Source organism: Pieris brassicae, chromosome 12 (genome assembly GCF_905147105.1).
Source record: "Pieris brassicae chromosome 12, ilPieBrab1.1, whole genome shotgun sequence".
NCBI lineage: Eukaryota > Metazoa > Arthropoda > Insecta > Lepidoptera > Pieridae > Pieris > Pieris brassicae.
This window is the reverse complement of record NC_059676.1, coordinates 454,479-482,302: the sequence shown is the minus strand read 5'-3', so window position 1 is coordinate 482,302 and position 27,824 is coordinate 454,479. Positions and strand designations below refer to the sequence as shown.

General features: G+C 42.0%; 1 protein-coding gene across 4 annotated transcripts in view; it reads left to right on the top strand.

Annotated features, from left to right (window-relative positions):
* The window catches only part of LOC123717392 (netrin receptor DCC), a 43,494-nt gene extending 19,485 nt beyond the window's left edge, over nt 1–24,009 (top strand). The window contains exons 2-30 of one of the 4 annotated variants that reach the window (XM_045673365.1): nt 12,090–12,270; nt 12,499–12,629; nt 12,706–12,902; nt 12,973–13,130; nt 13,208–13,308; nt 13,385–13,472; nt 13,550–13,691; nt 13,805–13,971; nt 14,048–14,169; nt 14,435–14,603; nt 14,671–14,794; nt 14,874–15,224; nt 15,337–15,543; nt 15,629–15,749; nt 15,823–15,975; nt 16,052–16,263; nt 16,371–16,436; nt 16,522–16,669; nt 19,842–20,003; nt 20,069–20,272; nt 20,355–20,505; nt 20,581–20,696; nt 20,777–20,902; nt 21,009–21,134; nt 21,851–21,927; nt 22,000–22,084; nt 22,245–22,362; nt 22,438–22,583; nt 22,650–24,009. In XM_045673365.1, the coding sequence (XP_045529321.1) occupies nt 12,090–12,270; nt 12,499–12,629; nt 12,706–12,902; nt 12,973–13,130; nt 13,208–13,308; nt 13,385–13,472; nt 13,550–13,691; nt 13,805–13,971; nt 14,048–14,169; nt 14,435–14,603; nt 14,671–14,794; nt 14,874–15,224; nt 15,337–15,543; nt 15,629–15,749; nt 15,823–15,975; nt 16,052–16,263; nt 16,371–16,436; nt 16,522–16,669; nt 19,842–20,003; nt 20,069–20,272; nt 20,355–20,505; nt 20,581–20,696; nt 20,777–20,902; nt 21,009–21,134; nt 21,851–21,927; nt 22,000–22,084; nt 22,245–22,362; nt 22,438–22,583; nt 22,650–22,849 (4,349 nt within the window). In that variant the 3' untranslated portion in view covers nt 22,850–24,009. Of the gene's footprint in view, nt 1–12,089; nt 12,271–12,498; nt 12,630–12,705; nt 12,903–12,972; nt 13,131–13,207; nt 13,309–13,384; nt 13,473–13,549; nt 13,692–13,804; nt 13,972–14,047; nt 14,170–14,281; nt 14,604–14,670; nt 14,795–14,873; nt 15,225–15,336; nt 15,544–15,628; nt 15,750–15,822; nt 15,976–16,051; nt 16,264–16,370; nt 16,437–16,521; nt 16,670–19,841; nt 20,004–20,068; nt 20,273–20,354; nt 20,506–20,580; nt 20,697–20,776; nt 20,903–21,008; nt 21,135–21,850; nt 21,928–21,999; nt 22,085–22,244; nt 22,363–22,437; nt 22,584–22,649 lie in introns of all 4 variants that reach the window. The other 3 variants (XM_045673363.1, XM_045673362.1, XM_045673364.1) reach the window with 3 other exon arrangements.
* The last annotated feature ends 3,815 nt before the right edge of the window (nt 24,010–27,824 follow it).

Here is a 27,824-nt window from a genome sequence, read left to right as displayed (position 1 = left end):
AACTAAAAGCTTTGTAGATCGTGTAATTTTATTTTAACAGTGATGTTTAAGAAACTATCTATTTGCACGTGTGTACACAATTACAACAAATATAATTAGAGAGTAATGTTGCGACTCATCCCTGCGGTTGTAGGTTCGGACCCCGTCTATGGGTCAATGAACTTTCTATGTGCGGATTTAACATACGCTCGTGCGAAGGAAAACATCATGAGGAAACCGGCTTGCCTTAGGCCCAAAGAGTCGACGGCGTGTGTCAGACACAGGAGGCTGATCACCTACTTGCCTAATAGACAAAGGATGATGAAACAGAAACAGAAATCTGAGGCCCAGAGCTTTCAGGTTGTAGCGCCACTGATGAATTTAATTATTTATTTAATATACAATAATTTAAAAAAATGTAATATATAGTTTATTTTCTCATGTAACTGAATGTTCTTAATGAGATATGAATGTGTTAAACCGTAACCGCAGTTTCGTTGCTGGTGATGCACAGCAGTTGAACCGAGTTAAAAGTTAACGATGCTGGCAAATTTGACTTTTGTTTTGCGAGTATGTGCATTATATGCGTCGTCAAAATTTCCCTGAGCCCCTGGATGAGCTTCATCATGGCGAATAATTTACCGAATGTTCAGTAAGTACTTTTATATTCTTGTCAAAGAAAAGTCTTCACTGTACCATAGATGGAAAACAAGAATATTTGTGAATAAATGAGCCGTGAGTACCGCAGTTTGAATAAAACACGATTTGGTCCCAGAGCTGGATATAACGTTTTTCACACGAATAACTTTATGTTGTCTAGCTTTGTATTCATTAAAAAAAAGGAAAAATATATTAACCGATTTAAAAAATATCGGTAAACTGTTCACGGCATGTCAATAAAATAACTAATGCGTATTATTATTCGTCAGTCGGCTCTGAGAGTATAATGAAGCATTCATGTTGGTGAGGCCTCGGTGGCAGTAGATTGCGGTGTCTTTGTTCTACTTTCTGTGACAACCTGCACGCGTCACAACTCTGCCATATATTTATTATCACTAGTGTCCCGTTTTTCAGCCACGTGATATTTTAACGTAAGTTTATTGGCGGGATAAAAATCCCCACGTCTTTATAACGAGTTCGCAGGCCGAAAATGTTAAAGTAAAAGCTACGTTCACGTAAAACTCGGTATAAAGATGGGGGTCAGAGTGTGGTAGCGGGGCGTGGAGCGGTCCCCTGTCCCCGGGGAAACATCGAGCGTTGCACCGGGAATGTTACGACGTCTACACTACATCTCGTCGAATCGTAGGGAATTGTTTACGGTATCGAGACTAACTATTACCTTTTTTGATATATTACATACATATGTTTTATATTACTTATAGCTGTTCGATTACAATACGATGTATTCTCTATATATTAGACGCTACAGTTTTATTCGGATAAAGTGTTAATCCCAAAGATATCATGCGCGAAAAGTCAATGTAAGGAATGTCGTTGTAAACACATGATGTATCGCAATACTTGCCACGACAATGCTCCCCTCTGTTTGGGTACACTTCACAACAAAACACTCTCCGCGGCGATGTTTTTGAACCACCGTCAATATAATTTAGATAAGTGCTTGCACTCGAATATTGTGTCGAGAGTTTTAACTTGTATGCACCAACTATATATGTATTTCCCACTGAAATTATGATTCAGCGAGATGTGAAGACAATGTTCAGGCAAATACCAAACTTGAAAATAAATGTGCTAGTCATCAACGAAGCAAGCTCTTGTTGGAACTCGAAAATATGTCAAGTAATATCAAATTGAGAACATACTATATGTTTAGCACATTTAGCACGTTACGTCATTGTGACACTTTCAAGTTACTACAATATATACTATACATAGTATTGATCATTGGAAATGTAGCGAATGTATTATAGAAAAACATCTCATTAAGCATAACCCAAGATGATTTTAATTACACTCAGAATGCTGTATTTTCACTATCACACACACAGAACTTGTCACACTTTTCGCCGATGGTCGTGTCGAAGTTCTAGTAATATTTTGTTTAATCAGTCTTTGTAACAATACCATTAAATATTAGATGTATAATTAACACGCAGATAACTGTCAAACAGTAAAATGTCAGTAAAATGAAGCGATCAACAACGCTTTGTTTTGGTTCTTTAAATTGCTATTGAATTATTTATGTGATTTGAACTCACCAATCAAACGAGATAAATTGTAGAAACTTTTCTTTTACTAACGGCTAGTTCTGAATTTTTAACTGAAATTATTTCACTTCGCACATGGTTTATTAAGAGATAGCTTTGCAATAAGTCACCAGGAAAGCAGAGAATCCTTTATGCTGCTTCGAGAGCTAAGGAAATCGTGTTTGAGAGTCAAACAGCTCAAGTGTAGAGTGTATTGTTGGTCGGAACCGACAATGCTCCGTGACCGCATTGTCACAACTTATAATCGCCTTCGCAAACTCAACTATCGACTATCGATTTCAATTTTCATCTGAGAAAAGATCCGAAGAGAGTAATAATTCTTTTAAAGGAGGTAAATCATCCTACGACATTTTGCGTAGAAATTATTTGAGGTTAATTACCGTAATATACGAAATATATATGTATATAACAAATAACTATTTAAAAGGGCTTTAATATACATCAGAATGAGTCTGGAAGACTAAAATTGGGATGTCAGATGGCGACGTGCATCGCGTTCGTATAATAACATTAAGAAATAAAAAAATATTATTTTGTAATGAGGGAATAAAGTTCTATAAACGTTTCTTTCGTAAGATAATCCGGACATTCTCCGACTACCTTATCAAGCGTTGTACCTGCGTCGATTTATAAGTTTACTAATTCAAATTGAATAAATTGAACAATTTCATTATAATTCGACATTTATATAATATATTATACACTCTCGTAATACCTAAATCCTTTTATTTATATGTAAATATCATACGGCATGGCCATATGGTCTGCAATAGAATATGCAAAGGGATGAGAATTTCACCAGACAATACAATGCCAAATAATCTTTCGTTTCTCTTGTAAATAACGCCTTTTGCCAAATTCCCCAATTTCCCTTGAATATCTTCGAATCAGATTGGAATCCAATAGTGTATGACAGTTGGTGCTTCTTCTGAAATGTTACCCATTAGTCAATATAAATAAGTAAACGCAATTACATGGATATTGTGATCGGATGAACACGTGCACCGGTAATGATCTCCATCAGATCATTCCCCCACCCTCGCAATAGACGAACATTTGTTATAGACTTCCACATCTTAGTCCTTAGAATTATGACTTGGTTGTTTATTAAATTTGTTTTGTTAAAAAAAACAGGTTAAAATCCGAAAAATGAAAAAAATATAAATGAAATGTTGCGTATAGAACTCATTAGAGAAGTAGTGTAACAAGTGTGCCAGTGTGTTACGAGGGTGTGCAATCGACATATCCTTTAATATTACTATAAGTCTTATGACTAGTAGGTAAGACGTAATATTGTGCATCACGGCGTTAGAGGCGGTCCAAAATAATATATTGAATTCCTCGATTTTCTATGTTATAAAACTAGGGCTAGAGATCGATCGATCTATGGGTCATAAAGGCATTGGGGTGGGTTATGCACGTTGCATACTTTAATTGCATTCCTTGATGTCCTTTAGTTAAGCCAGATTAATGTTCTGTTTCCAACCAACATAATACAGCAGTTGTTGTTGATAAGATAGTGTTTACGACGGAGACCCAAACTCAACAAACATTTGACTGCTCAGTATAAAAAATGTGATACGTTCATTGATTATTATGTATTTGAAATCTAGAGCCTCCGTAATAAAGTCATGTTTCAAGTGAAATCGATTTGAAGGCCCCACCCCTGGATATTTCCTACTTTGTAAGGCCTGAGGCGACACTGTGTTCATTAAAAATATTTGATGATACGAACAATTCAATATTGGGGTACATTTATTATTGTAAACGGACTTTTAAAGGATGACTGTGTTATTATATTTGATTAGGGACTTCTGTAGTATATTTTATAGATAATGTATACTCGTTCATATAAAAAAGTGTAACGTGTTTTTAATTAGTTACGGTTTGTTTTGCTTAACATAAGATATTTATTTAAATCGAAAAGGATAAGGAAAGTACTGAAGAGGTTTTATCGCAATTAATTTAATACATAATTTTCCTTCTTAACTGTAAATAATGCCTAATAGCTTTTAAATATTTCAAGACCTGTTTATTACAAAAATATCTATAATTAGACTTTTTTGTTATTACTGTGTTGTCGACATACAAGCGTGAATGTTTGATGATGATAATATTAATGAGATGTTAATCAGGGAGTTGTTTGCATGATTATAGCCATCAGTTTTATTTATGCCGCAATGGTTTATATACAGGTATAGTCCCATTGGAGTTGAGACGGATTTAATTCTCTTTAATTAAGCTGGTAATCGTCGTCGTCTAGACGTTGTTCGTTTTATTTTATTCCTGACTTGGAGAGCCCCAGTAGAAAAAGGAGAGGAACCCAGTAGAACTGGGGATGATGAAATGAAAGAGCGGGGCTGGGAAAATAGAAGAGAAGATGAAAGACAAATGGAAGAATTTGATTGGTGCTTCACTGCTTCAGAGGTGTACTCGTGTTGATCGTAATAACATAATCTTAATTATTTCATTTTGAGCAAAAGATTTCAGATTTTATTCCAGGCCGCTATAGAGGTTTGAATTAATTCAATTAATGAATATTAAGATCAAACGCCCAATGAGTTGATCCGATATTGCTGCGTCAAGTTCAGAGATGCTCATGCAATATATTTCATTCGGGTCAACGCATATACTTAATATTTTTAAATATTTATGACTCTTCATCATAACTGTATTCGACGAAGCGCAGTTTCAATCGACCACCAGTCACTTGCGGGTTGATACCCTTGACGTTGTGTAGAGATGTGAGATCTCTCTGCATCTTCTACCGTATTGGAGAATGTTCGAGGTAGAATACAAAATACGATCACCATGACTTCTGTCGTTCCAGAACTGAGCGGTTCTTAAGACAGTTTTTTCCGCGCACCACCACCATGTGGAACCAGCTCTATGAAGTATTTCCGAACCAATTCGACTTAGGGTCCTTCATAATAATAATAGTAATAAATCATTTATTTGCAAGAAAGTGTTACATTTAGATCCATCAATTTTAAAAATCCAGGCAAATATCATATTACATTATGTCATGTAATAGGAACATCAACACAATCCCATCATTCAGGAAAAGAAAACAGCCAATTCTTAAAAGGTCAGTGACCATAGGTGGCTTAACATCAGGAGCGGCCTGCCCGTTACATAAAAATAAATGTATTTATTGTTTTCACTGGTACGCGAGAATTTTTAAAATTTCTTTATTAATAATGTCAAATAATAAATAAAATATAATGAAATAAACGATCGAGCAATGAATTCTTTTTGAAATTACCTATTTTTTTTATTAAAATTAAAACATTGCTGGACATGATCCAATTACAAAATATTTAAGCATCGCTCACTGCAGACACTCAATTAGCTCGCTCGTTTGTCACTCTGACGCGTGACGTCATCGTCGTCACTCTGCGGGACACAGCACAGACGCAGTTTAATAACGTTAAAGACAAGTGACTAAATTGATAACGGTTGCTAAAATATCAGAGATCGCGCTGTCTCTTCATCTTTGATTTTGTTCCCTTTGGAGTAGAGACTGTTACTATCTAAAGTTGGTAATTCTTTTTTGGGAAAAGTGATACTCTTCACTAATAAAATCCCAGAGGCTCTTTTAATAAATTTAAGAAATGTATTAAAGAAAAGTTAACGATTATCTAGTTGAAAAAAGAACTCGGACTAGTTCTAGACAGGCTACTTAATTTGCGATATTTGTTTTAAAATAAGTGTTGTTTGATGAATTGATTTGAAAAGAGTTCTGAAAGTTGTTTACGCCGGCTTTTTCTCTCAGCCTACATCCACTGTCTTCTTTGCCGATCAGTAGGGATGTCGACATATTCAAATTTAATGACGTGATATAAGTGATACTTGTACCTTATATTCCATAATAAACTAATTTTATTTTAATTAAATATTTAAGTTAACGTCTGGTAGATACCTCAGAGCTGATGCTTTTCATACACGGCCACAGGGACCATTCTTAAATTTGTTTAAAATTTTGATATTTATGAATATTTGAAATATTGTTAATTTGTCATCTGAACCTGTCTGCGGCCGCTTTCAATATCCGTTACGGAGATTTGATTTACTTTTAAAAATAATTTATGAACTATAAGCAACGTAGACCTAATTGGGAGCCCGTTTCTTACTTAATAGGATCAGGAAGGGTATTAAGAAGGTCGTCACACCCTGACAAAAACGCGATAAAAACGAATATCCGTACGTAACGTACCTAGGGTTGGCAGTTTACAATCACAGAACAAATATTTACAATAAATATTTTGTTAGTTTAAAGTTTTTATCTCCACTGTCTTAACCAATTTTGGTTCTAGTGATATTTGGGTTTCAGTTTATTAAATCGCTAATTAGATATTTTAAAAGCCGACTGTCAACCCTACGCCGAGTTGGAACAAATGTATAAGGACATCATTAGCTCTAACTAACGCAACGTACTTGCGCGGTGAGTTCTTCAGAGTTTAACAAAAAATAGCCTCTGGGATGAAACTTCTAGATTGGAATTAGTATCTGGTTTTTAGAGATGCTGTCACCGCATCACTGTCGACATTAATAAAATGCCAGTGCTAAGTTGACTATGGACACCTAAATCACTCGCGGGAATTAATAAAATATAGAGGCGGCCTACTTGGAGGCAAAGCTAACCGCTTGGGACTCGGCCTCTGTACTCTGTTTAATATTATAATGAAATTACTATAGCAAGTTTGGACTCGTAACTTCTAAAATCCAATCTCGGTTAATTTGCCTAACGTGGGTATAGTACGTATAGTAAGTATAGTGTTTACTCGGCCCCTACATCTAATGTAAACAACATAATTTAGTGGCGCTACAAAGTTTATGTCTGGGCCTCAGATTTCCGTATCTGTTTCATGATTATTTTTCAACCTAATGGGCATAGGTAATGAGCCCCCTGCGCTGTAAACTTTTTGCCAGTTTCCTCACTATGGTTTTGTTCACGGTTCGAGAGAATGTCAAATATACAGAGTGGTCCAGTCAGGGAGAAGCCCATTGGTGTACATCCGGGGACGAGAGTCAAACGCTGAAGCCACTACGCCAACACTGCTGCTACATTGTATTTACCGAGAAACCAATTGGGTCAAATATCGACTGACCAAATGTCTGCATAACGCGCTTCTTTCACCGCGCCAAAACTCTATTTTTTATCCAAGCCACGTTGTAAGTGCTATTGTACGGGTACACAAAGAAACTTAAAGTTTCACTTAAATCTCTATTTAAGTTTCAACTGAAAACTGCAAGGGATTCTAATTAACACTTGAAACATAAAATAAAACGGAAAAGACTGTTACGGCGGCCATATTATTGATACAGAAGCTATCCCGCACTGAATACGTCACAATTTTGACTAAATCTGTGGACCTAAGTGTTTGGCTACCACATAAATCCACGTGCTAAATGTAGCTGTGCTCTTCAGTGACATACATTCTTCAGCTGTGTGTTTGTATGTCAGTGTCAGGAGCCGGCTAAGCTTTGTTCTCTTTGTGATCGTAAATATGCTGCTATGTTTGGCAAACATCGGTATTGCACGTTTTTGGACCTAGATTTTTTTTTAATAAATGGGTTAACTGAAAGACCATCCATTTAATTAAACATGAAGAATAAGCGGGGCACGTGGCAAGAAAACTAAAAAGATTAAGGCATCTTAGAAAGTGGAAAGACCAAATTTTTCAGGTGGTACATAGCAGAGAGTGTCACAGTGCAGAGAAGAATGGCGGGATTTTGAGGAGGCCTTTGCCAGAAAAGGATACAGAGGTACCTAAAAATAATGATATAATAAATATAAAAGTGTTTAAGTGAAAAAGTATCTGTATAAAAGCCTGTTTTATTTAATAATAAATAACGTCTGAAAATTTAATGTAGGTTCGTAGGTCACGTAAAGACCGAGGGTAATGTAAGATGCAAAAGAGCGGTGAAGTTGTTTATGTATGGAATATCTGATGGAGGGTGAGCACTGCGACCTTCACGGGCCTCGCAGCTTCAAGTTGGTGCAATGCTCTTGATTAGCTGTATTATATTTGTATGCCATGTCAAACTATTCATCTTCAGAATTTTGTTATATTAAAAAGTCTATCTACGTAATAAATATTAACCAACTTGTCATTATATTTGGCTTCATACTGGCTATATTTTCTGGACATAGTAATTTTCTGTCTTTATAGTAATCCTCACCAAAAAAGTGAGAATCTATTATGTCCACTTTTAAGAGAATATTGGCAAGAACGAAAAAATTTCAAAAGAATCCTCCAATCAAAGTTAGTTATTGGTATAAGTTCCATTGTCTGTGGTAGTTGTCACAGATTCGCCGAGATTTCAATGAGGCCATCGCTTTGTCGACACTTGCCCGCTTCTTCTATTGGCGGATGGAGCTGCCAACGTGAGCTACTACATTTATGATTTTTTTATTGGCGCCCAGAAGAATTTTTTTTTATTACACACACCGATATCCAAAGTCTACGGATTTTAATTGAAGAAGCATCGAAATAATTTTAATTAAAAAGTAATATGTTGGAGAAATCACATTTGATGCGACACGAAACAGACGGCCGCTAACTAGGTCGATTACCACTCACTTGCCCTCTCAAGTCCACCCTCTGCACGGTACTGTGGCTGACGTTCAGTTCCAATATTTCAAAAACGGATCAACGTTATAGAGTACATTACTTATGCATTCATATGTAAGAACAAAGATCGATGTAACGATTTATGATAGGGAAGAAACGAATAGATAAAATATTAAATACATTAAGAATAACTGCAGTAGCAGAAGTCACAATAAGGAAAGCTTAAGTGGATATATATGGGCGGGGCACATGGCAAGAGGAACAGAAACATGAATCAAAAAATATTCGTTCGAATTCATGGATAAAAAACAGCAGATGAGAGAGACTGTCACAGGGCAGACACGTAAGGCGGAATTTATTAGGCCTTTGCCAAAACAGAGCACACAGATAACTAAAGAAAAGAAATGGATATATAAAGTGTTTAATTGTAAAAGTATCTGAAACCAAAGGCTTTAATTATAATGTTATGACAAAAAGTTTTATCATTATAAATAAATTATACATTGTACAAATAGGTTTGGTACCAATAATATAGCGCTGTTCAACACAACGTCGAGACGCAACGAACTAACTATTTGTTGGCTATCAATAAACATTTTGAATGACAGGTCCGGTCTCTCGTCCGCATCACCGGAACACGCTGATTTATTGGAATCTGCTACCTATTGGAACATTTGTGTTTATTAAATGAATTTGAATAATTTGTGGAAAGTTTACTTCTATGACAGCATACTTGTCTACATCTGCATCATCACTTTTTGGGGATGCGGTAAGGCAATGGTTAAGAGAAAAAGCACAAAGTTAATAACATTTAGCATTGGCAGCGTGTAAGATTTTTGGCAGCTCTAAGCAGAGCAATTCTGTCAAACGAAATGTATTAATTAGATCAAATTCAATCAGCTATTGTCCCCGTAATTACACGCTGAGTTGAGCAGCACGAGTGAAAAGGTTACACACATGCGTCATTAGATACACTTTCAATTTAGCAAATATATTTATTAAATAACGAAACGCCCGTATTTTATACTATTTTGATTAATTTAATGTTTACGGATTGCTTATATTACATAGTAACTTAACTTAACTTATTACATAGTCTTGGACAATAGGAGCCGTGTTGGCTGGCTTAGTAGCTTCAGCACGCGACCCTCAACCCTCATCGAAATCCGGTTCTGCAGTAATGGACTTTCTTTCTATGTGCACATTTAACATTCGCTCGAACGGTGAAGAAAAATATTATGAGGAAACCGTCTTGCCTTAGGCCCAAAAAGTCAACGTGTGTCAGGCATAGGATTCTGATCACCTACTTGCCGATTAAATTGAAAAATCATGAAACGGATACATAGATCTGAGGCCCAGACCTGAAAGGATTGTAGCGCCACTAATTTATTTTATTTAATCATTGTCATCATTTTGATTTTGTTCGTGGTTCAGTGATACATGCCGCCAACATCCGGTGCAGAATTTGATTGCGCTCAATAAACACGGTGCCCATCCACCTTTTAAAAACCTTCCAAAGGTTTCTGTCCTTTTTAAGTGAATGAATGGGACAGCGATGGTTCTGGAATGGTGGAACTACGTCTAACCGACTGTGTATGTGTAGCACCCCAGCGGAGTTGAAGCGGAACAAACACTATATTATGCATATAGATCAGGGATCAATTTGGACACGCCTATCTTCAAACATTGAACTATGATGAAAATTGTAGCTAATTTAAGATTAGTGTCTATAAGTCTCTATGGCGTTAAAGCACAATTTTTTACGCGTTTTACCAACGCTAGAATATTAATAAATACCTATTATATTTATTATTTAATATATAACATAGTGTTCTCTATGATCTACAGATAGGTGTTCATATCAAAGATTAGATTTGGAAACGGTCGGAGGCGAATAACATTTACTAACATTTAAATTTAGGTAAATGCTTACAACCTTTGAAATCGAACTTAAGCATACGGAAATAAAAAAGGCTTTATTATTATTAAATTCTAGTGATTAAACCGTCAAATACGTACGTAATAGGGAAAACAAATAAGGTTCTTGAAGCCTATGCTACAAAACGAATATAAGTAATGAACACAAAAATACGCGCGTCCGGCCCAAGCCCACAAAAGCGTCAATTAACCCTTTCACGCATAACCCGGACTTGGGGCAGTTCAAATGTCTCCAGTCACTTAGGCTGAACACAATGCCTTTCGGTGCCCAGCAGTCACATTGTTATTACAGTCCAGGCTATTGTTATTGAAGTTAAACGAGAATCGGCTTTATTGTCACTGTCCAAGGTGAATTTTTCTGTGTTGATGGTTTCTCAAGGAATTGATTTGGGTGTGTGTATGTATTGACTGTTTTAACAAGTAGGTTTCACTATATAGGTGTCTTCTGTCCGTTTGCCTCCAGTTATATAAAAAGTAAAGAAAGCGAAAGCGTCCCAGAAACATAAATGATGTACGCACAGATTTACCCACGGTGGATAAGTGAACATTCCCAGCGATGCTGCTTCTAAACATAGGACTAATATTCTGATAAAATATTATACAGGTTAAATTAGGACTCAGGACCCCTTAGGGCTAACGATAACCATTTGTTTTGCTAAGGCTCTTCTAATATTATAGTACAATAGTATCCTTATTTCACGCAAATCTGTTAATGAGTTAGAAACCAAATCCCCTTCATAGGGTTGCCACTTCGGCGACATATCCGCAATGGCCATGTCTCACTACTATAATCATATGCAGATGAAATAAATAAAGTAAAGGTGTACCGTGTAGTTATTACCATTTGGCCTTCATTCAATACCACAAATTATGTTTATTATGTTTTACAAATGGGCCGCGTGTTATCCGATGCGTATTAAGTTCGATAAAAATTAACAAATATCTTCTCTGTGGAGTGGCCAGTGTCAGCCCTTTCCCAGCCTTAATTAGATTAGATCTGCTTCAAGTGAGATATTCAAGAACTTAATAGCTCCGGAATTCAATACGGGCCTTTTGTTCTGTATTGTAATCGTACGCAGCAGGAGGAAACGATAAATAATAAACCCTTCATATTTCACGTAATGTTCTAAGACGTTATTGAGCCTGCTTTTTCAAGGTTTGTTGTCTGGGCTCAATCAGGCCGAGGTGAGAAAATTGCTAGTTATGAATTATTCTACGTATTTATTTACGCTTTACACAAATTTTTAAATTACTGTTTGTTATATTAATTATTATAAACCTGTATAAAGACATATCGAAAATAAAATATAACATTTCATTAGGTTTCTTTTTATAATTTTTTAATTGACAATGTTTAATGATTCAGGCGGAGAAAAAGAGGAAGCGGTAGTGCGCCTGACAGCGGAGCCGGCCGATTGCGTCGTGGCGGCGGGCGACCGCGCCGTGCTCAGCTGCGCCGCTGCCTCGCCCGCCCGCGTCTCCTGGCGATACAGCGTACAGCACGCGCCCACGCGCGACCACACACTGCCCCACACCGACACATATAGGTAACTGACATTGTGAACTATGGAAGATAGTCGACCGGCAGGTCAAGCGTATACATTTCGAAACGTGATTTTAATTTTGTTCCTTGAATGAAAAAATAGTAATTCTTATTAGGAGCACTGGTTCACTAAAAAGAAACTTCAAAACCAAATCAAGTTAGAACATTTTTTTATAACTTGGAAGAACTTGGCGTACACCTGTAACATGTAAACGATTGACGTGCATTACAGAAAACAGGCGGCGAACGGATCTCTTGTGCTGGAGAGCATGTCGGCTGCACTGGCGGGACAGTACCAGTGTGTGGCAGCACTCGACGGGGTCGGAGTCGTCGTGTCCCGGGTCGCCACGGTGCACCTCGCCGGTGAGTCCCCGTCGGCGCTTAATCGGCCGCCGAATATCGTCGAGCGGTCGGCTGATGCTCGGTTGTCACGTTGCAGAAGTGCCAGAGTTAGCGGAGGTGGGAAGCGTGGTTGCCACGGTGGAGGGCGGCGTGGCGCTGCTGTCGTGCGGGCTGCGGCCGCCTCCTCGTCTCGCGCTGCGCGTGCTGCCGCCGCCCGGAGCGCCCGCCGCCGCCGATCGCCGAGTCTACGGAGCTGCCCGTCTGCACGCGCACCCGCCCCTGCTTAGGCTCAACGTGAGTACTGAAATACTCAAGTATGAATAAATAAACGATTCGACAATAAACCTACTTCTCGGCTGCGCAGGTGACGTGGTTGAAGAACGGCGTGCCGGTACGCATGGAGGCGGCGCGCGTGTCTCTGACGCCGAGCGGAGCGCTCGAGTTCGACCCCGTGAAGCCGCACGACGCCGCGCGGTATCGATGTCGCGTCTCGCTGCAGTCGCCGCGCGACGCCGCCCCTCGGTCAGACTTACGCCCGCACAGCGACGCATTACCACATGCCATTGCCGGAGTGTAGCATTTGTGTGTTTCGCTTACAGCACAGGCAACGAGATCGAGCTGCGGGTGAACACCGAGATCGCTAATCTGGAGGCGGCGCCTCGCTTCATCGCCACGCCGCAACCTGTCACCGTGATGGAAGGTCGGTTATTGTTGTTCGTGTTTGTCGGCTCGTGTTACGAAAAAGTCGAAAGTTTAACTTCAACCGTGTCCTTCAGGTGCATCGGTGACGTTGGAGTGTGCGGCGGTGGGCAACCCGAAGCCTCAAGTTACGTGGCTCAGTAACGGCGTCGCCATAGATCTTAAGTTAGTTCTCGTTCGATGACTTTAAAATGTTTAGTTAATGCTTTAAATAAAATAATCTGTCTTCACATCGCGTGTAGCGACCTGGATTCGAGGCTGTACTTGGTGGGGGCCGGATCTCTGCGGGTGCAGTCGGCGAGGGTGCCGGACGCTGGCGTTTACACCTGCCGAGCCACCAACCGCCTGGACTCCGCCGACCACTCGACCCATCTATACGTTTTGGTAACTATTGTCGATTATTCCACCCTCGCAGCCTTTTTTCTACTTCACGTAGTACGTACGCGCCGCGATTATTTTCTGTATGCGTTTGAGAAACAAAGGCGACCGTTTCGCAGAGCATGCCACGCGTGATGCTGTCCGAAGGCGGTGTGGTGCGCGCGCGACGGCGAGGCGACTCCCGCCTGGGTTGTGAGGTCAAAGGCCGGCCGCCGCCGCGTGTCACCTGGCTCAAGGACGGGGAGCCCCTCTCGCCGCACAACCACGACATCGCCCTCGTCGACGGGTGAGACGGACGTTCGCCAGATTCTATGCTTCCCTACCCCCGACTGATTTTTTTATCGACGGAGACGTTCACGCAGGTCGTCGCTGCGCATCCAGGGCGTGTTGCCGGTGGACGCGGGCATGTTCCAGTGCTTCGCGACTTCGTCCGCCGGATCCGCGACCGCCGCCCTGCGCCTCGTCGTGCTGCCGCCGTATCACGGTAACGCCGCCTAACCCTATCCGCTTTCGCTCCTCGTTCCTTGTTTTAATTTTTGTTGTACCCGTTCCTCGTGTTTTTTTTAAGTTTTTTCGTTTTGTCGAATCGTTTCCAGTCCCCGATCCCCCGACCGGCCTCGAGGACCTTCAGAGCGTGGAGGAGGACCCGGAGCTGGAGCTGGGAGAGACTTCGTCCGCGTACACTCCGCGCCCTTCCGACTACGACGAGTCTAATGTTATAAACGATATTTCATTTCACGCCGACGAAGGATCCGACAGCGACGTCGAGGGAAACGCGACCGCGGTCTCGGCGCCTCACAACTTGAGGCCGGTCATCGTGAAGCACAGGTTCGTCACGCTCAGCTGGGAGGAGCCCGAGCACAAGTCGGAGGACATAACCGGCTACGCCGTCTTCTACAAAGTCAAGGGCAGCGAGCGGTACGTGTGCGTCGCTTCACGGTCGCGCAAGGTGACGATTGAGGACTAACGATTCGACCGTCCGCAGCGAGCGCGTGTCCCGCGGTGGAGCGTCCCGGCACGAGGCCAACATCGGGTCGCTGCTGCCGAACACCACGTACGTCATCACGGCGCGCGCCTACACGTCCAGCGCCGCCTCGCCACCCACGCCCGTCGGTACCCTTCCGTAGTCCGGCGCGTCCGCCGTCTCGGCGGTCTCGGCCGATTATTAATCGTGCGGTTCGTTCGCAGGCCGTGGAGGTGACGACCCCGGCGGAGGAGGTATCGTTCGGACCGCCCGAGGACGTGCGTGCCGAGGCGGCGGGACCTCATTCGGCCCGCGTCTCCTGGTCGCCGCCGCCCGCGCCCACGCGCCCCGCCAAGTACGCCGTCTACTACACCGAGGTGGAGAGCGGGCGCGAGCAGAGCGTGTGGTGCGCCGCGTCGCCGTGCCCGCTGGAAGGCCTACGAGCGGCGTCCCAGTACCGCGTGCGCGTGAGCGCGGCCGGAGGCGCCGCGTCGTCCGAGCGCACGCTGCGCACGTGGGCCGCTCCGCCCGCAGCCCCTCCCGCCAACGTGACCGCTCTGCCCGCCACGCACACGGTCTCTTCTCGTCTCCTTAATTTTATTTTCTTAGATAATAATAGTTAGTAACCTTTTTCAGTCTAGAAAGCGAATTAATGTTACATAAAAACTTATCTACGCGTTTACGCAGTCGATCCAAGTGAGGTGGGAGGCTCCGCCCGCGCGCACGCACGGCGGTCCCCTCACAGGCTACAAGATCCGCTTCCGCCTGGCCGGGGGCGGAGGAGCCGCGGGCGGCGGTGCCGCAGGGGGCAGGCGTCGAGCCGACTCGCTCACGACGCCCGCTGATGCCCGTCGAGCGGACCTAGCAGACCTGGAACCCGGCGCCACTTATCAGGTCTGCGGACGTCAATATTTCGCTAAATCCCGTAAATCGCTTCCCGCCTCCGGCGACCGAACTCACGAACCGAACGTTTTCACAGATTCGAATGTGCGCAATAAACGCGAACGGGTCCGGGCCCTTCAGCGACTGGGTGTCGGCGACAACGGCCGGCGCCGAGCGGGCCGACACGGCGGTGCCCGACTTGCCGCCGTCGCTGACCGGTGAGTGCTCTTCGCCTCGCGGCTCGTTTTGGTCGACGACGAGTTCCCAGCGCCACTAACCGAGACTTTGCAGCGCGCGCGGGCCGAGATTGGATTTCGGTGTGGTGGGGCGGCGCCGGGGGAGGCGGAGCGAAGGGCTGGTGGTTGGGCTGGGGGTTGGGCGTACCGGACGAACGCTCGCGGGAACTGCCCATTCACCGCACGTCGTACGTCATACGCGGACTCGGTGAGTGCCCTCCTCGCTTCTCATCGGAACCTTCTCGTCGGTCTCTCGATGTCTAAATTCACGATGACGTTTCCAGAGCCGAATTCCGAATACGTGATATCGTTGCGAGCCAGCAACGCGCTGGGTCTCGGACCGGCCGTCTACGCCACCGTGCGGACGCGGAGCGCTCGACCCGACGACGACTCGGACGGCCCGGACGAACCGGACGAGCCGGACGACCCCGACGATCCCGACGACCCGGACGAGGCCGACGACACTCCGCCGCTCATTCCGCCCGTCGGCCTCAAGGTTAGGAAACCGCGAGAGTCTCGCGAGAGTTACGAAGCTTTAACAAATTATCGTGTAAAAACTATTATCGAAAGAAACGCATCGAAGTGAGGTGTGACACGTTTCAGGTGATCATGTTGAGCGGGACCACGGCGGTGGTGTACTGGACGGACCCGACGCTGCCCAAAGGACAGGTGAGTTATAGCTGGCTTCGCGTCCGAGACGATGCGATCTTTGGATAATAATTACTCAATTATAATAATAATCCAAAATACTCAGCCGGCGACTGACGGCCGCCGCTACGTAGTGCGCTGGGCCAGCGCGGGCGGAGGCCGGCCCCGGACCTACAACGTCACCGACCTCAACTGCATGCTGGACGACCTGCGGCCCTTCACCACCTACGAGTTCGCCGTGAAGCTCATCAAGGGTATGTTGACGTTTGCTATATTTATCGTCAAAAAAGAGATTTGGTTGATTTACTACAGCATCATGGAACATACCATCCAGCCTAAACTAATAAAGCAAGCAAAATGTTTAGAACTGGCCAGTTAGAAACTTTGCTAATGAAAACTTTTTGAATTTCAAATTTAGAACTCTTTGTAATCTAATATAGTGTATTGCATTCGTTTGTCATTTGTTTTTGTGAATTGGCGGCAAATCTAAAACTCTTGTTACACGTGAAAATTAACCTAATACGAGAAAACATTCGGTCAATGATTGGCGCCATAATCTACTCGCTAGCGGCACTCCATCTTTTATTTCTTGTCGTTCCGTTTTTTGAAATCTTAAAAATCCATTCGATTTGCTTCTGTCGTTCGAAAATATTAGTTTCGAGATAACATGGAATAAGTCCAGGCTCGGGTACTTCTTGTTACCTAGGTAACACTGAAAATGTTTAGAAAATAAAAAAACGGCTTAATGTAGAAAGTTGACAATACTTTTATTATTTAATTTAATCGAAGTAAACTCCGTTCCTCTCTACACGTCGTCGCATTTGATGGAACCACTGTGAAAAACAGTGGGCCCATTCTTCCTTAGAGGTCTCTTGGCATTGGCGTACGCTTTCACCACATTTTCAGGGCTCGTAAAGGGTAAATACCTCGAAATGTATCTTTAGTTCTTGGGTTAAATGAAAGACACTGGTCAGGACTGTATTTCGGATGACATCCATTATCTCGAAACCTGCCATAGTCAAATATTCACCAGTCCATGCGAAAGTATGGGGAATCCATCTGGTACAAAGCTTCCTGACGCCTTAATATTTGTGTAATATTTTTTTTACTTGAGTCATACCAATGCCTAGGCTTGCCCGTATCTGCTGATAAGGTCACTCTCTTATCTTCCTCTATCATGCACTGATGTTATCTCCAGTAGTCCAAAACATATGACAAATGAATGCATAATACTACATTTGGTTACCAAAGAGTTCTAAAATTGAAATTCAAAAAAGTTTTCATTAGCAAAGTTTCTTACTGGCCAGTTCTAAAGATTTTCAATGTTATTCCCGTATATAGAGTAATAATGCGTGTAAGCCAATATGGCTTTTTGAACAGGTAATATGATTGTTCCATAAACCACGTAGAACGATTAAGTCAGCTCTCTAACGTCTAAGTGATAGTGGTTCAAATCAAATCGTATACAACGGCTTGTCTTCCATTAGTTACGTAAACTAAGAACCGATCCAAGTACACAAATCGAACGATCTTTATATTATTTCGAAATAATTTAATCAGAACTATAATTATTAATTAAAACACATAACACCAGTATTTAGGCTCAATGGTTGACGTCTCGCGCCATTCTCACAAATAGTTGTGAGTAGGCGTGAGATGTAGTGCTTTACAAAGTCGAAAGATGAAAAAGAACTCGGTTTATACAGCCGCCCATCATTTCGTAATACTGAAATAACTAAGATGTCAGTGAATGTTGCAGCGTCATAATAAAAGATGCGTTGGTGTTGTAGAGTTTATTACGGAGTTCGCACAATGACCACTAAAATACTAATGATACAAAATACATTTAAATCCTTGTCTCGGTATAACTTAAAAACTTTAATTTTCACACAGAAAAGTTGCATAAAAGTATATATTAATACATTCAAACCAATGTTGTACTTGCTATCGAACGGTTTGTGTAAATACTTGAACGTAATTATTCAACTATTTACACAAACGTAAATAGTTGAACGTATTTATTCGACTATTTACACAAACGTAAATAGTTGAACGTATTTATTCAACTATTTACACAAACGTAAATAGTTGAACGTATTTATTCGACTATTTACACAAACGTAAATAGTTGAGCGTATTTATTCAACTATTTACACAAACGTAAATAGTTGAACGTATTTATTCAACTATTTACACAAACGTAAATAGTTGAACGTAATTATTCAACTATTTACACAAACGTAAATAGTTGAACGTAATTATTCAACTATTTACACAAACGTAAATAGTTGAACGTATTTATTCAACTATTTACACAAACGTATTTAAATAGTCGAACGTATTTTTATGAAACTGAGGCAGGTAGCGGATTATCCACTAATAAAAAACGTACACTGCATTGGCTGAGTCTACTATGACTTATTGTATCTCTTCTTGGGGCGGTGCCCGAAAGACACATTTTATAAAACTAGAAAGAGCGCAGCGTACCTTACTCAAAGTCAATTTAAACCATTCAGGTACCCTACAGTCGATCTATATTCAGAATGCGACGTCTTAACAGTCAAACAACTTTACACAACAATTAATTTATGATGAAGCCATTGCAAGTAGACGACCACATAGAGTCTGTCCCATTATGCAAACTAAAACAAGTTATATTCCAAAAATCCATTGTTACACAGGCCCCATGTTGTACAATAAGCTGAATGAAAGTCTAAATATTTATCCTCTTACTATCTATCAATGTAAAAACAAACTTGTTGAATGGCTAAAAACTCAAAAATATAATGAAATTGAAAAGTTGTTTGGTGATATAAAATAATAAAATTTGACTATTTAAAATTTCTAACTTCAGTCTGTTATATTGTCTAAAATTTAATTTAAATAGAAAATCTTAACAATTAATATTAGTTTCCATACTTACCTAAATAAACACAAAATTCATATCTCGTATTCAAATTTCTCATCCACAAGACTTAAAAATCTTTATCGAAGTTGACACTTACTACGGTCTAACTCATGGCAACAACTTAAAGATTCTACCCTCATTTAGTTTCATAAACATCTAATGACAAACAACTTAAGCAATTTCTTATTGACACTGGAAGGAACTAGCGTTTCAGATACACGCTAGTGCTCATAGAAGTATATTATGTGTAAGGTTAACCAAAATCAACATTTCGTTGCATATGTATGTTTACAACCTTTAGAATGTAAGTACAAAATGTAATGTATTTTGAGTCAAATAAAGTAATTTTTAATACATACGATTTTGAAACATCAAGCTGTAAATCTAAACAAGTTGTAAATCTTTTTAAATTAGTTTCAGTATTTCGTGATTCTTAATTGTATAAAAAACATTATATCTCCCAAATTAAAGTTAGTTTTATCATTTCTAAGTTAAAATCTAAAACAACAAACTTGTAGGAGGGCGTGAGTCGGCGTGGTCTATGTTGGCGAGCAACACGACGCTGGAGGCCGCGCCAGGAGGGGCACCGCGGGACCTGCGAGTGGCACCCGCCACGCCCGCTTCCCGCGCAGCCGACCTGGTCTGGGCGTCACCCGCCCGTCCCAACGGCCGAATCACCGGTGAGTCCGGTCCCTCCGAGGCTCCGACCTCTCCTCCGCCACGCTAATCGAGACGACGTCCTCAGGCTACGTGATCATGTACGCGCCGCAGCGGGGTCCCGAGAGCGGCGCCGCCGAGGAATGGACGGCGGTGGCGGCGGCCGGCGAGCGCGCCAGGGCCCGCGTTGATCGTCTGCGCCCGCGTACCACCTACGCCTTCAAGATTCAGGCGCGCAACGGCAAGGGTCTCGGCCCCTTCAGCCCCGTCGTCGTGTACACGACCGGCCCCGGTACGGACCGGTTCAGCACCGGAGATCGCTCGCGACTCGGTCGAGCGAGCCTCGAGGAGTACAACTTGCATCGTGATTCCAGAGACGGGCGAGGGAGCCGGCCTGGCTTCGGCGACGTCGGCGTGGCTCTGGGCTAGCGCGGGAGGCGCGTGCGCCGTGTTGGCCCTGGCCGCCGCCCTGGCGCTGTCGCTGTGCTGCCGCCGGCCGCACCCGCCGCTGTCTCCCGACACCAGGTAGGCCGCTTCCACCGTGAAGGACGGGCTCATTCGTTCCGTTCCGATAATCGCGACGTACGTCTTTTCCGACAGCACCTACCAGAAGGCGTCGGCGTCCGCGGGCATCAAGCCGCCCGACCTGTGGATCCACCACGACCAGATGGAGCTGAAGCACATCGACAAGAGCCTCCACAGCTCCGCCAGTAAGAGTACGCCAACTTTTCGCTTATCTTCCGTTCCGACTCAATCTCGATCCGAACGCCGGCTAAACGTTGCGTTTCGACCTCAGTCTCGGCGGGCAGCGTGGACGGCGGCGTCGGCACGCTGGGCCGCGCCCCTCCCGTCGAGTACGAGCCCGCTCGACACGCTCCCGCGCCGGCGTCGCTGGACCGCCGTTACGTGCCCACCTATGTCGGTGAGTCTTTTCGCTTTCCCCTTCCTTGATTGATCGGCGTCTTCGCCGTCCGGACGGGGCTCGGAGCGTCCGGCGTGCGCTGACGCGCGTGTTGTGTGTTGGGTAGAGTCGTCGTCGTCGTGCGCGGGCAGCGCCGACACGTGTCCGCTGGCGTCGAGCTCGCCGTGCGCGCGCTGCGACCTTCCCCTCCCGGACTATTCGCTCCGCGACTATTCGCCACACACCTATTTAGGTCTATTTTATTTTTCGTTCCCTCGTTTCACCTACAAAGTCTGCTTCCACGTAGAGTAGAATGGCTGACCGCGGGCGTCCGACTCGCTCGCGTCACCGACCTCGTCCTCGCCGCTTTACTAAATACACGTAAGGTTATCGAGTCACAATTTTTAATAATAAAACCCGACCAGTGCCGTCCGATCGGAGACGGCAATAGGTAAGCGCGGCAACGTCCTAGTCCTTCTTAGCGGATGATTTCACAACATTTATTTACAATTTTTAATTATTATTTATTACGTTCGCCCGACTCGAAAACGCCATCCCATTCAAGTTATTGTTAAAAAAATGAAATTAGCGTTTAATACTTACTGATGATTACAATAGTGCTGCGGCCGTTGACGCATAACTGGTAGAAGAAGACGAGGTCGACGGCTCGAACTGAGTTTTGGCGCCTAAGAAGTCCTCACTGCATGTCTCACGCCTAGAGCGGCGAATCTCGTTATACGACTGGTCCGCATGCTTCGCCTCTTTCTCAACTAAAACCGCTTTCGATCTAACCCGAGTCTTAATTTTATACTTTTGGACGAACACGGACTTTGTATTTGAATCGATTTTATCGCTTATTTTAGTTTAAACCCTTCACAATTAAATAACACGTATATCGAATCCTATCCTGTGCATGTCCATGACGTATTCCACCCGGCTCCGGATAATCGTAACGTTGTATGACGACAGCCATGACCGGCGTGGGCGTCGGCGTGGGCGTGGGCTGCAGCTCCACCTGCGAGCGTCGGAGACACGTCCCCGATCAGGTAAGTCGCGCCTTCGCAGGTATGAAGTAAATCGCTGACGATCGGCCGATCTTAACGTCTCACCTGTTGCAGAGTACACCGCTGCTGGCGGGAGTGGCGCCGCTGGGCTCCACGCAGTCTTCTCTGGGCTCGCTGCACGCGCACGCCATCCCGCCCTGTACGTATACATCAGAGTGTTTTTAGAGTTACAGAGATATGTAAAGAGGGATAGGGATATGTGGAATGGGAGCGAAGAATTCGAGGGAAGTATGTCAGGTCGTAGCGGATGTCCGTCCGGCCCGGGCATGAAATGAAATCAATTTCGGCGCACGCTTCAGGTGCGTCGAGTGGCTGCCCGCTGGGCGCGGCCGGGGGCGGAGACGTGTACGCGAGCGCGATGACTGCGCGCGAAAGAGGACACTACGTCGCCTACGAGCCGCTCGGACAGTACACGCAGTGAGTGTCTCGCGAGCAAAGCGATCTCCGGGACCTCGTCGAACGTCGGATTACTAACTGGTACGCCGTTCGCAGCCGGGACTCGTTGAGCGGCGAGGCGGCGCCGGGCGGGGCGACGTCGTGCGCCGGGTCGTTGCGACGCGGAGGCTGCGGGGGGCCGCTGCACAGTTTCACTCTGCCCGACAACGCCTCCGACCGCTCCACGCCCTCGCACTCCAAGGGTGAGCTTTCGTTCGAGGGACTATTCCTCCTCCACCGACAGTCGTAATCCCAACTTCGCTTTGCAGCGGGCAGCGTGAGGGAGACGTCGCCGTACAAGAAGAGCGCGAGTTCGTCGCCGGGCCGCCTGCAGCCGGGCGGGGTCGGCGTCGAGCTGGAGGGGCTGACGTCGTCGCGCTCCACGGAGCGGCTCCACCGGGACATGCAGAACCTCGAGGGCCTCATGAAGGACCTCTCCGCCATCACACAACAGCAGTTCCATTGCTAACGGCCCTCGTCGCGTCCCTCGCGCCCGACGAGACGAACGACCGTCTGTATCATATGAGTTGTATATTGTGGACGATTGACTCCCGCGTAATAGTTTTGTAAAAAATCTTGGTTGCGGTATTCGTCAGATCCGACGCCGAGCTCAATTCTGATAACCGAAGTGGAACCGAGGAAACGACAACTCGGACCGGCTCGACGAATACAGTGAAACGTACGGACCCACTTGTATATATATTTTGTACTTAAACAGTCCAGTCTAGGCGCTTCTTCTCTCGTTCGCAAGTCGAGCGTACACCTGTGAGGCTGGAGCGCTGGAGCGCGGCTGGTTCACTTCTTTATTATCAATTCTTGTAAATATTGCCTGTTTAATATTTTTCTATAATAATAATAGTATAACATTTGTATTATACACATTCGGCATTTCGCGTATATTTGTCTATTTTGGATTTACGCCATCGTGCCATACCTTTCGTCGCCACGTGTCGTGCAAGTCGTCGCGTCGACTGGCTTAGTCAATGACTTTGTTCACGACGGCCGAATCGGACTTACGCGCGTCATCGGCCCGACTTTGAAGACTTGACGAAAATCGAATCGATTCGGTTGTCGTGAATCATCGGCCGTTCGAGTCCGAACATCGCACAAAACGCCGAGTTGAGCGACAAAAAGGCGCGTTAAATTCGGAATACTTCGGCTTATTGTTTATTCTTCCGATTCGTCAGCCATTATCTTTATAGTCATAATTTATAATTAAGTGCAAATATTATTGCGTGTACATATTTTTTTGATAACTCGACTTTACAAAATATGGTCTCATTTTACTTTAAATAATCGTACTTAGACTGAATTTTGAGACGGTTTTTTAAGATAGATTAAGTTTTATTTAATTTAAACGGATTGTATTATTTATTACAACGAAATTTTAAATTTATAACGAACAATCGAGAAACGTTTAGACTGATTTTTTTTACAATTGTGTTTCGCGCTTCGCAGCTTGACGTTGACGACTTTTTCGACCGAATCTGAATGAAATCACTTGAAATGAAATGAATTTCGGCTGCGGGGCGCGTACTGTTCCCACCAACGCGAGACTGCTTCTCGAATGTTTTTTCAAATAAGTTGGAACGTCGTATAGATCTTTAATAAACTTATTTATTCATGAAAGATTTTTTTATTCCTCTGGGATTTGCCTGATATGTTTTAAATGAAATTATTTATTTACGTAACATATAGTTAAGAAATAATTGACGATAACGACAATTATATTGACAAGTTTATACAAAAACAGCTCATCCGCAATCTACCCGTGGTACTGGCATTTTTATTTTAAAATATTTTAAGTCTCGTGGTAGGAATCAAGGATTTTTAATTGTTTCTCATGCTAATAGAAACAAGATGTTTGTTCTCGATCCGGATAAAAATAGAAGGGATTCTTATTTCAATAACATTCCTATAAATGCAAAACAGTTTTAATGCCCAAAGCATTCTTAAAAACTTTACATTTTCTCGAAACAAAACCAACCTTCACGCAGATATCACACTGAACTCTGTTCATCATTTAAATATTCATCGGTTAAATGGAGTTCAGCTATATTTTATAGAAAAAAGCCTTCCGCCTCCGTATTTTATTAGCATTTTAATTCAATGAGGTTTTAAGAAAAAAAGAACAAGATTTTTCAATTCAGTATTAAAAACAACGGTCATTTTTTGTTGGGAAAATCTTACCGTAATTACCAAATGCCCAAATAATCGTATCAATTCACTCCCCGATAGTTTAAAGTCCTTTAGACACCAATTCAAATGTATGTCATGGGGCTTTGGTCATAGAAAATGCTCTCCTTACACAATTGTCAGAGGAAGCTGCTGAATCTCGAAATAAACTTTTCCAGGAAATTTTGAAAAAGGATTGCCTCCAAGACGTGATGAATCGTCTCCTTCTGACTTGGAATCCTAATAGGTAGGTAGGTAGGTATAGGCATAGGTACCTAATAGGTACTTATGAGAAAGGATCTAATAATTATGAATATTTTTAATGGAAAAATCAAAAAAACAACCTAGCGAGTTTTTTTTTTAAATTCGAAAAGGATTAAGGATTATTATCAATAAGCTGGAAAGTGATTTTGATAATGAACTATTCCAAAATCACAACAATTTAGTTTTGGTCAGTTTTATAGGTATAATACCCATATGTGCGTTGGCTAAGAAGACTCCAACGAAATATATAAACGGTCGCTACGAATATTAGAAATACATGTCAATTTTTTTAATTTAAATTTTGGCTCTATCTTGTCTTGTCTATGTATGAAGATTTTTTCTTAATATTTTGTGGTTTACGATAAACTTATCGTATAAGAGAACAAGTAGATTGTTCTCAAAGAATTGATGTCGTATATATACGAACAACTATACGTTACCTTTGTACTACTATTTTAAAAGCTCGCGAAAACGCCAACAGGTGTCATGTCAACTTAACGTTGGCATAACGCACACATTTGCATAATATTATATACAATTAGGTGGTGTATTTTATAGTTATTTTGCATTATTAATATCAACGTCACTATATTACTGTGAAATGAGTAACAATAGTCAAAGTAATTAGTGGATATTGCTAACTCTAAAAAGACTACTTAATTTGTTTCTGAATAATTTCAGTACGCTAGCACGACAAAACTTATTTAATTAATTTTAGAATCTAGGGGATCATTCTCATAAGTTGTATTTTATTGAGTCATATGAAGCAAATAAAAAAAAGGTATGGAATGTTTTAAAGTTTTCAATGCCACTTATCTGATGCCGGCAACAAAGTAAAGATTTTGGTTTGTTCGATGTCCAAAAATACATTTTTTGTAATTAATACTTTTATACAATTTTCTATCGATAAGTATGATCAAGACAAGGGTATCTTTTCTAAAGATTTGAGAGGTTTTCACCAAAATCATCCAAATCCAATTATAAATGCTGTTCAGACTTAACGCCTGCTCAAATATTACGCCAAAACACCATCGCGGGAACATTGCCGTTCATTTCATACTGATTTGTATTAAGAATCTTCAAGGACCTGATATACATACACTTGACCTACGATCATTGTACAATTCACATCCATTTTTTGATTATATTAATTTATTAAGTATCTGGGCATTTAATTTACACCATCTATCCGCTAAAGATTGAATATGGTGGCCCATGATGGGAACAGAAAAGAATCCACGAAATAATAACAATTAATACGTAAATACGACGAGACACCGGTTAGCGCGGCGACCTAACGATCTTTAACATCACATCAAATCATTTCTGAAATCATGGGCTGTATTAGAAAGCAGAAAAACAAAGAAGATTCGAGCAGTGAATCAGCTAAAGTTTCACATCGAGCAGTTACGAGTTCGTCCGCTAACATCAGTGTCCTTCCTTAACTAATTCCTAAAAAACCTAATAACTGACAAAATAATATTCAAAATCGTAAGTCATTTGTGTAAATTAAGTGTTTTTACACAAGTTTTACAGTGTTTTACGCACGTACATTTGTTATTTAGTGCAAAATTACATCATCTTTATTTACCTACCGTATATAAAAATGTGAACAAAGGAATTAACTTTTAGTTATTTATCGCAATATTATCTAAATAAATACATAAATCATTCAATTGTTTGTTCAATATTCCGTAAAATAGGTCAATGGAAGTATATTAAGCAATAGAATCACTCAATTGATATAAAGTTAAATTATTTCACGAAGTAACGTTGCATTCGTATTTTAGGTTTTCTCGTTTCGTATTGTTTATACATACAATAATTAGAGTATTTGCCGAATATTCCAGGCTGATATTTATCATCGCCGTGCGCCGTTTGCAAGTACATACTTATCCCGTTGGATTACATTGGCACCTCCTCCTCCCTCCTGCACCGTTGAGCGTGCGCAGCCGGATTCCCTGAGCGGCAAGTACCACCAGAACGAGGAACGTGAGCCATTTCAATTGAATTATGCAGGAATTGCATTGCTATTTAAATAAAGAGAATCAATATTTAGTTAACTGACTACAAAAAAAGAAAAGTTTAAATTATATTGTTTTGTTGTCGTTTGTTCGTAAGTGTTATATTTAATGACAGGAGAAATGAATAAACAAAGTTTACGTGATTTAATCACAATAAGAACGTCCGCCAAGGGACAAATTACAAAATTTAAAAATTATTTAAATAGCATTGACTGTTTAATGGAACTAAACTACGTTCAATTAACGATTAGATTTAAAACTCACTAAATTTGAAGTTTGTCTACGAAGGTTGATGATTTGCAGAGTGAAATAGAGGTTTTAAATTATGAAAATATTTCGGCTGAAATTGAGGAACGCGATAAAGCAAGATATAATGATGAATATAGCAAAGGCCAAAACTTTAGTCGAAAAATTGTCCAAAAAATTAGAATGCGAAAAAAGCCGCAATTCGGGTCATGTTGCATAGATGATCCCGATCACCCCACGAATTAAGGTTGAAACTCCCTCAAATTCAAATAGTCAAATTTGATGGCGCAAATTTCCCTTGGTTGGAGTTTCGGGATACTTTTGAAAATCTGATACATAAGAATGATCGCATATCAGACATCCATAAATTCCATTACCTCGTCTAATCCTAATCGCGGCCAGATTATTTCAAATTTGGAGGTGTCAACCAACAATTATGCTGGAGCGTGGAAGATGATTTTCAATAGATACGACAACAAAAGAATATTGATGAATCATCATTTAACATCATTATTTAATATTAAACAGGGAATCACGGGAATCAGAGCGGCTTTTTCTGTCCTGCATCCTCTGTCTTCTTTGCCGTTGTAGGGATGAATGGGATACAAAACTTAATGACGTGGAATAAGTGATACCTGTATCTTATATTCCATAATAAATATATTTTATAACATGAAAATTTTTATTGTCATAAAAACTAGTGATTTATATATATATATAGATTCTTATTTATTG